Here is a 12,706-nt window from a genome sequence, read left to right as displayed (position 1 = left end):
ACTTCCCTCTTAGAACTGCTTTCACTGCATCCCATTGTTTTTGGAAATTAGTATTTTTATTTTCATTAGTCTCAAGGTATTTTCTGGTTTCCTCTTTGAATTCTTCATTGACCCATTTGTTTTTAGTAACATATTATTTATTCAACATTTGCTTGTGTCTTTTCCATTTTTCTTCCTGTAGTTGATATCTAGTTTCATACTGTTATGGTCAGAAAAAATGCTTGATATAATTTCTATTCTTTTAAATATGTTGAGGCTTGTTTTGTGGCCTAGCATGTCATCTATTCTGTAAAACATTCTGTGTACACTTGAGAAGAATGTGTATTCTTCTGTTTTGATATGGAATATCCTGTTGATATCTATTAAGTCCAACTGGTCTATTGTTTATTTTACAATCTCTGTTGCACTAGTGATTTTCTGTCTCAATGACCTGTCTATTGATGTAAGTTGGGTGTTAAAGTTCCCTACTGTTTTTGTATTATTGTTCATTTCTTCCTTTACGTCTATTAGTAGTTGCTTTATATATTTAGGTGCTCCTATTTTAGGTGTGTGTATGTTAATGATTGTTATATCCTCTTCTTGTATCAATCCCTGTATCATTATATCATATCCTTCTTTGTCTTTTGGTATAGACTTTTTTGGATACTCTGATTTGTCTCATATGAATATTGCTACTCCAGCTTTATTTGTCATTTCATGAGTATATTTTCCATCTCCTCACTTTCAGTCTGTGTGTCTTTAGATCTGAAGTGTGTCTCTTAAAGGCAGCATATAGATGGGTCTTGTTCTTTTATCAACCATCCTAAGTCTTTTGATTGTAGTATTTTGTCCATTGACATTCAAAGTGAGTATTGATAGGTATGTACTTATTGCCATTTTGTTACTTGTTTTCTTCTTGTTTTGTAGTTCTCTGTTCTTTTCTTTTAGTTTCTTCACTTGTGGTTTGATGATTTTCTTTTGTGGTATGCTAGTGTTTGGTTCTCTCTAGCTTTTGTGTATCTATTGTAGATTTTTGATTTTTGGTTACCATCAAGTTCATAAATGCTGACCTCTAACTATATCTACTTGTTTTGAACTGATAGTCACTTATGTTCAAACACATTATAAACCATCTACTTTTTTACTCCCCTCCCCCACATTTTGTGTTTTGGATGTCATATTTTACATCTTCATATCTATTTCTTCACTATTTGTTGTAGTTATAGTTGATTTTCCTTTTTTTTGTCTTTTAACCATTATACTAGCTTATTTAAGTGGCTAATTCACAACATTTACTATATATTTTTCTTTACTAGTGGGGATTTTTTTCCTATAAGTTCTTCTTGGTGTAGCCTTTTCTTTTCCCCTTAGATATGCCCCTTTAACACTTCCTGTATGGTTGATTTAGTATTGATGAACTCTTTTAGTTCTTGCTTGACTGATAACTTCTCTAGCTCTCCTTTAATTCTGAATGATAATCTTGACAGTTCGAGTATTGTAGGCTGTAGGTTTTTCCCTATTTAGCACTTTAAATATACCATGATTCTGCCTTACTGACTGTGAAGTTTCTGCAGAAAAATCAGCTGATAGCCTTTTGGGGTTTTCCTTTTATGTGACTCTTTGTTTTTCTCTTGATGCCTTTAAAGTTCTCTCTTTATCTCTAGATTTTGCCATTTTAATTATAATATGTCCTTGGGTGGTTCATCTTGTCTATGACTCTCTATGCTTCCTGTACCTGGATATCCGTTTCCTTCTTCAGATTCGGGAAGTTTTCAGCCACAATATTATAAAATATATTGGCAATCATTCTCTCTCTCTCGTCTCCTTCTGGGACCCCTATAATGCCAATATTAGTACATTTGATATTGTCCAAGAGGTGTCTAAAATATCCTCATTTTAAAAAATTTGTTTGCTGTTCTGATTGGGTGATTTCCATTATTCTATCTTCCAGATCCCTTATGTGTTCTTCTGCATCACCTAATCTGCTGTTATTCTTTCTATTTTTCATTTCAGTTATTGTATTCTTCAGTTCTGAATGGTTCTTTTTTATATTTTTTAGTTCTTTGTTTAAATTCTCATTGTTTTCATCTATTCTTTTCCCATGTTCCATTACCATTTTTATCACTAATGCTTTGAACTCTTTATCTGGTAAATTATCTCTGTTCTATTAGTTGTTTTTTCAGTTTTTTTTCTTATTGCTCCATTTGGAACAAATTCCTCTTTCTTTTCATCTTGCTTAATTTTCTCTTTCTCTATAAAATTGGGTGACACAGTTACCCATCCTGGTTTTCAAGGGGTTTCCTTGTGTGCGAACATCTCAATACCATCTACACGTGCCCAGTGGCTTTCGTGGGAGGTCTGGATCTGAAGTGATCATGTTTCATGTTTTTCCCATGCCAGAATGTACTGGAAGCTATCATTTTGACAGGAGATGGTGCTGATGATGGAGAGACTTCATCTAGAGCCAAGTGTGATCTGGGGCTTTTCCGATGCTTAGTGGCTATCACTGCCCTATCATGGGTGGTATTGGGTCCCAAGTTGCTGGAGCAGATGCCCCAAGGTTTGGGTCAGAGCTAGTTCCATTTCCTCTAAGTGTGTGCCCTCCCCACTCCCAATAATGGCACCTTTGCCCCAGAGGGGAGCAGTGCTGGAGAAGAGGGACCAGAATATGTACCAGGTGGGGGCTGGCACATGTGTTGGGACAGTCTTGGCACACCAGTCAGAGTTCCATATTGCTCCTGATCTGCCACCTTCACAAACCCCAGTAATGACCACCCTTGCCCCTTTCAGACACCATGCCAGCTCCATCCCCACCAATTGTGCACTCTCCTCAGCTATGGTAGTTTTTGCTCTAGTTGGGAGTGGCTGGAGCAAGAGGGGCTGGAGGAGGTGTTCATTTTAGGCCAGGGCACATGCTGGGGCAGTCATAAGTAACTGGCCAGAGTCCCAGGCTGTTTCAATTTGCTTCTTCTTCCTTGTTCCCACAGGTAAGCAAGTGTGTTTGTGTTCTTCATGAGCAGTCAATGTTTCTTACGGCCCTACTGTTAGTGCCACTGGTTTCCAAATCAGCTAAGGGGATTCATCTTCCCAGTGTTGGACCCCAGGGTTAGGATGCCCAAAATATGTGTGTATATGTATGTTTTATTTACACATCTAGAGGTACTGGTGAAAGCATATGGTATCTCAATCAATTAAGCTTTGTTCTAGAAATTTCAAAGAAACATAGATACAGGAAAACTGTCTCTCTGGTGGTTTAATGTAGTCTGTTTTTCAAAGATTTAAATAAGAAAATTACTTGCTTACTTTGCTCTTGGTCTTTCTCTTTTCCAGTTATTTGTTCACTTTGCTCCCTGTTATTTTTCAAAGGCACGTATGGTTATTTCATTCCCCTGCTTAAATTATTTTCATTGGCTCCAGGCTGCAAATTCAGTAAAAGAATTCATGCCCTTCATAAAAGGGAAAGACCCCTTGGTCTTTCCAACTCTACCTGCTTCCATCTCATCCTGCCACTGACTTCTTGCATTTCTCTCAAAATGACATACTGCAATTGCACCCATTGTTACCATCTCCTATCAGAGTAAGCATTCTAAATCTAAGTACCACACTACTAAAATCCTTTAGGATAAAGGATTACACTACTTACCTTAATGTACAAAGCTCTTTAAGATTTATCCCTGCTTAACCCAAGAGTGTCTCTCCCACTCCACCCTATATATGTCCCTTCCTAAAACCAAATTAATTCCCAGACCTAATGTTGCTTTTATGTTTGCAGCTTTAGCTTATGCTGTTTTCTACACCAGGAGGCACTTACCCCACCCAGCCTTAATTAACAGTTACTTCTTTTAGAAAGCTGTCCTTATATACCTAATCAGATAGCCACTCTTCTGGGTTCACAAATCACCCTTTACACTAATAGTACAGAAGACATTCATTGTTTTCCTTTATTAAATCAGTATTTTATACTTCCTCTGTGCCAGATATTGTCCAACTTCCTGTAGCCTAGCAGCAAATGAGACATTAGCACCTCACAAGATCATTAGGGGAAGAAATAATGTCTTTTTTGACCTTGTAAAAAGGGCCATTATCCTTACTCTTTATGTGTTGAATAGTTTTTTATCCTCCAGCACCCAGCTTATGTTACTGTATTTATTTTGTTACTATAATTTTTCTAATTAATCCTCAAAATAGATAAACATATATCAGAAAATGGGGTTCAGTATAATTTACCCAAGATCACACACATCTAAGTCTCAAAATCAAGATTGAAGCTCTGTGCTGTCTAGTTGCAAAGAATAAATAAATTCAAATAAATAAACTCAAGGTTAGTAAATAAGTTATATAGCCACAAAGTGACCATTCATTTAAGCATTTCCTATACCACCCTTAAGGGGAAATTTGGCCTTACAAACATCCTCTGTATTTATATTCAGAGCATTCTTCATCTCTCCTCCAGCAGTCAGATGATTTAAATACGGTCAACAGTAACAATAAGGAACTGTTGATGTTTGTTCCAAGGCAATTTCCTTCAAGGTACATTCTTAAAATCGTACTATCATTTAAAATTTACTGTCACATCTAGGAAAACACCTGGCTCTGTCATAAAGTAGTATAAATTATAGAATGTTCAGGTTATATCATTAAAAATTAACAGAATATATTCCTTACCTATTCCACACCACCACACACAGACACACACATGCACACACCATTCATGCTTCATTTAGAAAGTAAGGAAATTAATACACAGAGAGGAAAGTGACTTGTCCACATTTAGTTGTCTGGTTAGTAAGAATGGAGACTAAAACTCAATTTTTGAAATTTGGAGTCTAGCAAGTTTTTACTCAAGTGCAATGACCCCAGTTAAAGATTCCATTAATTTGGAGACATTATTTTACTTTTTGCTTGGTGCTTCCTATATTTTTCAACTTTTCTGCATTGAGCATGTCTGACTCCACCATCTGTCTACATGATCATCAAAACCGCATACTTTAAGTCAATTTTTAACCTAATTTTTAAAAGGTGTTAAGACAGAATCTCTCCCACTCTATTTAAGGTTCCTTGTTTTTAACTGCACCCAAGCTGTCTCAGTATGATTTAGTCAACCTGTGAACCTGAAATGCAAAACAGCAGAAATGTTATCTTAATTAGAAAAAACATAAAATAAGGATTTATTAAACACCTATGATGTGATGGATGTATATAGATTTACATGAGTAATCATCAGGATATCTGAAGTTCTATAATTTATTAATTTCACTTTCCCCCTTATTCCCAGAGGATGTATGAACTCTAAATGAAAATTTAAAGGAAAACCAAGTTGGAAATTAATATTTTCTTAGGATGTCACTAACCATTGTGAAATTCAAGCATTGTTGAATAGCCCATTTCAACAAGCAGAAGGCCTCTACCCTGGTTTCCCCTCTGCCTCTGGGACATTATTCACTTAGTTACTTAAACACTGACCACCTCCCTTCACTGCCCCAGGACTATAGAGTTACAATTTTATTACAGTGTTTCTCAGAACTTTCAGTTCCACAATACTCTCTGGGTGAAAACTGAAATCTAAACAGTCACCAAAGTAACCATTTCCAAGAAAACTTCTTCACAATCTAGATCCTATCAATTTGCTGTATAAAATTATTTTAAAATATATGAAGGAAAAAATATTGCCTGTACTCAAACAGACATAGCTAAAATTAACTGAGCCACCCACCATTCTTTCAGATCATAACTAAAAGGAGCTTATAATCAGATGTGGTAATATTTTCACCTTTACCTTCAGCATAGCAGCAGGTGTAGAACAAAGTGATTCAGTTATATACACATACACATATGTGTGTATATATATGTGTGTGTATATATTTTTTTTCAGATTTTTTCCATTATAGATTATTACAAAATATTGAATAGAGTTCCCTGTGTTATATAATAGGCTCTTGTTGTTTATCTATTTTATATGTAATAGTGTGTATCTGTTAATCCCAAACTCTTAATCTATCCCTCACACCCCTTCCCCTTTGGTAACCATAAGTTTGTTTTCTATGTCTGTTGAGGCTGTTTTGTAAATAAATTCATTTGTAGCATTTTTTCAGATTCAACATATAACTGATATCATATGATATTTGTCCTTCTCCATCTGACTTACTTCACTTAGTATGATAATCTCTATGTCTATCCATGTTGCTGCATGCATTCATTCTTTTTATGGTTCAGTAATATTCCATAGTGTATATTTACCACATCTTCTTTATCCATTCATCTGTCGATGGACACTTAGGTTGCTTCCAGTCTTGGCTACTGTAAATAGTGCTACTATGAACACTGGGGTGCAAATGTCTTCAAATTAGAGATTTCTCTAGATATATGACCTAGAGTAGAATTGCTGGATCATACGGTAACTCTATTTTTAGTTTTTAAGGAACCTCCATACTGTTCTTCATAGTGGCTACACCAATTTACATTCCCACCAACAGTGTAAGAGGGTTCCCTTTTCTCCACACCCTTTCCAGCATTTATTATTTGTAGACTTTTTGAAGATGGCCATTCTGATTTGTGTGAGGTGATACCTCATTGTGATTTTGATTTGCATTTCTCTAATAATTAACAATGTTGAGCATATTTTCATGTGCCTTTCAGCCATCTGTATGTCTTCTTTGGAAACATGTCTATTATATCTGTTTAGGTCTTCTGACCATTTTTTTGATTGGGTTGTTTGTGGGGGTTTTGCTATTAAGCTGTATGAGCTGTTTGTATATTTTGGAAATAAAGTCCTTATCGGTTGCATTATTTACAAATATTTTCTCCCATTCTGTAGGTTGTCTTTTCATCTTATTTATGACTTCCTTTACTGGCAAAAGCATTTAAGTTTGATTAGGTCTAATTTGTTTATTTTTTGCTTTTATTTACTTTGCCTTGGGAGGCTGACCTATGAAACCTTGTTCAACTTATGTCAGAGATTGTTTTGCCTATGTTCTCTCCTAGGAGTTTTAAGGGATCATTTCTCATACTTAAGTCTTTAGGTCATTCTGACTTTATTTTTGTGTATGGTGTGAGGGGATATACTAACTTCATTGATTTATATGCAGCTGTCCAGCTTTTTCAAAACTACTTGCTGAAGAGATTGTCTTTTCTCCAGTGTATATTCTTGCCTCCTTTGTCAAAGATTAACTGACTGTAGGTGTGTGGGTTTATTTCTAGGCTGTCTATTATGTTCCATTGATCCATATGTCTGTTTTTGTGCCAAGACCATGCTGTTTTGGTTACTGTAGCTTTGTAGTACTGTCTGAAATCTGGGAGGGTTATGCCTCCACCATTGTTCTTTTTCTTCAAGATTGCTTTTCAATTCTGGGTCTTTTGTGGTTCTGTATAAATTTTAGGATTACTCATTCTAGTTCTATGAAAAATGGCATGGGTAATTTGATAAGGATCTCATTAAATCTGTATGTGCTTTAGATAGTATGGTCATTTTAACAATGTTAATTCTTCCAATCCAAGAGCATGGGATATCTTTCCATTTCTTTGAATCATCTTCAATTTCCTTTATCATTGTTTTATAGTTCTTAGGATATAAGTCTTTCACCTCTGAGGTCAAGTTTATGCCTAGGTATTTTAATTGTTTTTGAAAGTTTATTTTTTACACTTTCTTTTTCAGATATGTATTGTTAGTGTAAAGAAATGCAACAGATTTCTGTAGGTTAATCTTGCATCCTTCTACCTTGCTGAATCCTTTTATCAGTTCTACTAGTTTTTATGTGAAGTTTTTAGGATTTTCTGTATATAGTATCATGTCATCTGCATATAATGACAATTTTACCTCTTCCCTACCAATTTGGATACATTTTATTTCTTTTTCTTCTCTGATTGCTGTGGCTAGGACTTCCAATACTATGTTAAATAGAAGTAGTGAGAGTGGGCATCCTTGTCTTGCTCCAGATTTTAGGATTAAAAATAAACCTAGAAGTAAACCCACACACCTACAGTCAGTTAATCTTTGACAAAGGAGGCAAAAGCTGGACAACAAGAAGGCTTTCAGCTTTTCACCATTGAGTATTATGTTGGCTGTGGGTTTGTCATAAATAGCTTTTATTTTGTTGATATATGTATCCTCTATACCCACTTTGGTGAGAATTTTTATCATGAGTGGATGGTGAATTTTGTCAAATGCTTTCTCAGTATCTATTGAGATGATCATGTGATCTTTGTCTTTTCTTTTGTTGATGTGGTGTCATGTATTAAATTTTGAGTGACAGAATTTAACAGCAAAATTGGATCTTCCATCTGTTTCTAGCCATCACTTTATTAGAAATCATATTGGTTACCAATTTATGTTACCATTGAAGAGCCAAATGTATAATAATAAACTAAACATAACAAACTGTCATATTGCTTTATAGGGATTCAAGGATATTTCTCTTGAGAGGTTTATACATGGTGGAGCCAATGTTACAGGATTCCAGTTAGTAGATTTTAATACACCTATGGTAACCAAATTAATGGATCGCTGGAAGAAACTAGATCAGAGAGAATATCCAGGATCTGAGACACCTCCAAAGGTATTTGTTTGTTTTTATCTTATTTATTTTTAGAATTTTTAGTATTTTTTAAAATTTAAGGTAAAAAGCCCATTATGCAGTTTTCCTAGTAATACTTTTCCAGACACAGTGTGACATAGGGCAGAAATATTTTGTCACTCTTTGTCACACAGCCCTTAATAACTTCTAAATTTCTATATTTAAGAGAGGAGTTGTTAGACATTAGTTCAAGTAGTTTACTATATTATATTATATATTATATTATATTATATTATATTATATATATTATATTATGTTATGTTATATTATTTTATTATTACTTTGTGTATGAATTTCCATGAAGAAATTGTAACTTCTTAAAAATTTGTATTAACTAAATATTTCAAATGTGAACAATCACTGGTAGCTATTCCACCCAGATAAAAATATATTTGCAAAGTGATTTACAAAGAGTAGGGAAATTGGGAAATTGGTAGAAATGTAAAATGTATAAGCTTCTGCAAAATTTCTCTTTCAAGTTAACAGTAAAATGTCAGATTTTTTAATTTTATGTAACAGATATTGCAGAATTATGTTATTGGTATCTACAAAGGAAGCTGGTAAATTTCTGATCATAAGCACAATTTTTTCTCTCCTGAAAAAATAGATGACTTCCTTAGATATCATGTAAATAATGGCATAATGTTTCTTAAACTCCAACTCCTACATGGTTTTGAATTCCTACATAAAAAGGAATAATCATTTCAATAACTTTTACTAATCTCTCACTGTGTATTCTAGTAAAAAGTTTTCAAATATAATTTGGAAATTCAAGCCTAGAAAACTATAATCTAGGGGTAGAGCAAGTCGGTTCTTCCATTTCCTAATTATAAAACTTTCCCTACTATCCATGTCAATTTCTTCTCTGTAATATAGGAATTTGGCTAGTCATAATATTTTCACTACTCTATAGAAGCATGGAATTTCAAAAGAAAGCATTTATTGAGTATCCACTATGCTCAAGCACTGGAGTCCAACCCTCTGATTTTACAGATTAATAAATGCAAGATATTAAATGGTATGTTAATTGGCTGTCCCCGAGTCAAGGACCAGGTTTGTGGATTTCCCAGGACCAAGTCATGGGTTCCCTGAGTCTTAGGCAAGTGCATCGTCCACTATATTACACCACTTCTCATGCTTAGATAATACATATGAAAGCATATTAAAAAGCCAAAAAAATTTTAAGATGTAAGCCACCTTCAGGATTAAAAGAAACTTGAGAAGTCTTTTAGTCTTTTTGCCTTCAAGCTGGTTCAGAGAAAAATCATCCCCAAAGCTCAATTATATCAAGTATTAATACACAAGGAGAAAAGTGTAAATCATCCTTCTAAACTCATTGGGACACTTTGCTTTACAGCATATTCCCCTCATTCTGTCATCAATGTATGTAGAGACTCACTTGCCCTTCTCTTCTCTATTTGTATTTCTTCCTTCCTCACATCTTTTTCTCAGCCATTTTTTATCTCAGCATTTTTTTCTGTAAACCATCTCTTCAAGTTCTTTTTACCCTTACAATTTTAGTATCTAGAATGGGCTTCAAAGTTCTTGGCAGTGTTTTGCAGCACCTTGTGACTTTTTTTCATTTCAGTGATAATATATAATAATATGTGTCCACTGTGGTCCTCCTGTCTGGACACACTGGTGTGGTTTGTCCTTCCCTATCTTGCCTTTAGCCTATCAAAATGTTTACTATTTGATCATCTCCAACCAGACTTATCTATGTCAAAGCTTTGGGCACTTTGTTTTATATATAAATACATATAATTTTCTCATCTTTCACAATTTTCTTAGCATAATAGTAGTCACCCAGTGGCCATTTAATAAATAGATATAGCCAGTTCTTATTGTTCATGGTAGTTCCATTCTATAAAGTTGCCATGAACACTGAATGAGTGAATACTGAACACTTACTCCTAGGGGAAATTACAAGATGAGGTCACAACATTTTTGTCAACCAATCAACACATAACACTTTGTTTTATGTGTGTTTCTGATTAAAGATATCTTATTTAAAACATTGTTGATAAATTAACATTGAATTCATGGCCAATAACAGTATAACTCAAGCCTAAACAAAACTTATCTAACATGTATTTTCTTCCATAAGACACATCACAACTTTCTTGTACTGAGGAGCACTAGACAGCCATCTTTTGGACCATCTTTGTAGTCTTCACTATTCCTAGCCAGTATCTAGCTCTCAGATATGCTATGAACTTCAATCCTCACAAGTACCACAGAAGATAGTCATTATTTTGTTTGATTTTGTTCTGCTTCATAGCTGAAGAATGTACAACATATTCCCATAAAACTATGAGTAGCAGAATTAGAATTCACCTAGTTCTCAAAACCTAAATTCTTGTCACTGTGCTGTGATTCTGCCAAACTCTATCTTTTTATATACAAATGTTGATAAACAGAATTCATCCCACCATTCTAATCACTGGTTAAAGCAGTGAATAGCTCTAGGTCAAGACTTAGTTTTACTCTCCTCCAAAATGAAGAGTATGTTTAATAAGAATTTCTAGATACCATCTAGAAATGCATGCCCATAAATATGATTTCTTGGACTTTAGCACAATAAGACACATGGAAAAGAATGAAATCCTTTAAAATGGTAAAACCAGTTTAAACTACTGCTTCTTTCCATCTATCAGCTCTATGACCCATCAAAAGCTTTTGCCACTCTGGCTGAATGTCTGCTTTTCTCTGCTCCACTCTATACGATATGTGTTCTCTTTTCTAGTTCACTTGTTTCATAAAAATGAATGGACTTTTTAAAACACAGCAAGTGCTTTTGCTTTTTTGTAGTCATATCTCTCAGCTTCTTTCTTCCTATTAGAAAAGCAACAATAGTTTTCTTTTCTTCTCTCTTGATCCTAAAATGCTAGCATTGCATTTTTTCTCTTGCCCTCTATATCTTTGATAAGTTCTACTTTATTTCTTGTTTTTATTTTCTTGCCATCCAGAAAGATAATTTGATGGCTTTCTGTACTCAGAGGTATGTTTCTCTAGGCAGGGGAGGAGCTATGTCCATTTTTGGCTTAGTACCTTGGTTAAGTACCTTAATTTCCTTTGACCACCTCATTCCAAATATGAGGGTGTATGCTTACCATTAAGCCTATTTTATCATGTCCTTGAAGAATATATAGCAAGGCTTATAATTTATAAGTCACACATAAATATTTCTGATGAAGCTTTAATTAGATTCTCTGCCATTGAAAGGTTCTTTGTTAGAATTTATATTCTTTATCTTATCCATGTTTTAGTCCTTCTCTTCCCAGGATCACTGACTGCTATGCTTACCAGATATATTGCCTAAGTTTACTTTCTATGATTTAAATTTCAAATGATTTTTATTAATTTATAAGCAGCAAATCAGGATCATTTTCCACATTCCATAGCACAAAAGTACCTCTCGTATAGGCTTAGAATATGTTAATCATATAGAATTGCCCATATGGAATTCCTGAAAGAGATAATGTAGTTTTTTGTTATGATTAGCAGTTGATGCTCTGCCACACTTCAAGAAAATTGTTCCATATGTTTCATATGTTTAGGAATTTTCTAATCAAACTTTACAACTGTTCCCTGTTCTTTTTATTTTCAGCTTAAACAAATCACATTTTCTTCTCAGATTTTCCTCATTTCCTCTCCTAACCTTAATAATCTTTTCCTGAGGGTTTTGTCTTTTCTCAAAGAGAAGCGTGGGACGATCATCAGAAAACAGATGATCTATACTTCATTTCTCCACTTTATCCTAAGTTACGATAGAAACTTAGAGAAATGACTTAACCTTCCTGAGCACACTCAACAGGCATGGACATAACAATACTTGTGCTTATTTAGCCATGTGTATACACACTTGTTAAATAAATAGATGTTATTTCTGGCATTCTATATCTGAGTAACAGTAAACATTCCCACTCATTCTTCTGAGAAACTGGACAGAGTTATATACTCCAGGTCAATAAACATATATTAAATCTCAGGGACCCCTGATGGGCATTTGGAGAAGGAAAGAGTGAGACATTCCAGCCCCCCTGGAGTTCAAACACAGCAAGAGATTACAAGGTAGATTTTGGAAATACGGCATTTAGCCTTTTTTTAAATCTACTTTAGCTGTTTCACTTGGACACAACAAAAAGACCACACCT

The 12,706-nt window shown here is 34.4% G+C and overlaps 1 protein-coding gene across 3 annotated transcripts in view; it reads left to right on the top strand.

The window, feature by feature from the left end:
* The window catches only part of GRIA4 (glutamate ionotropic receptor AMPA type subunit 4), a gene marked incomplete at its 3' end in the record, with an annotated part of 515,808 nt that overhangs the window by 418,259 nt on the left and 84,843 nt on the right, over window positions 1-12,706 (top strand). For all 3 annotated transcript variants that reach the window (XM_081240207.1, XM_081240208.1, XM_081240209.1), the window contains exon 6: window positions 8,373-8,531. In XM_081240207.1, coding sequence (XP_081096333.1) covers window positions 8,373-8,531 — 159 coding nt within the window. The remainder of the gene's footprint in view (window positions 1-8,372; window positions 8,532-12,706) is intronic.

The sequence above is a fragment of the Mesoplodon bidens genome (assembly GCF_964165515.1).
Source record: "Mesoplodon bidens genome assembly, chromosome: 7".
Taxonomy (NCBI): Eukaryota; Metazoa; Chordata; class Mammalia; order Artiodactyla; family Ziphiidae; genus Mesoplodon; species Mesoplodon bidens.
This window is presented reverse-complemented; position numbering and strand designations above follow the sequence as displayed.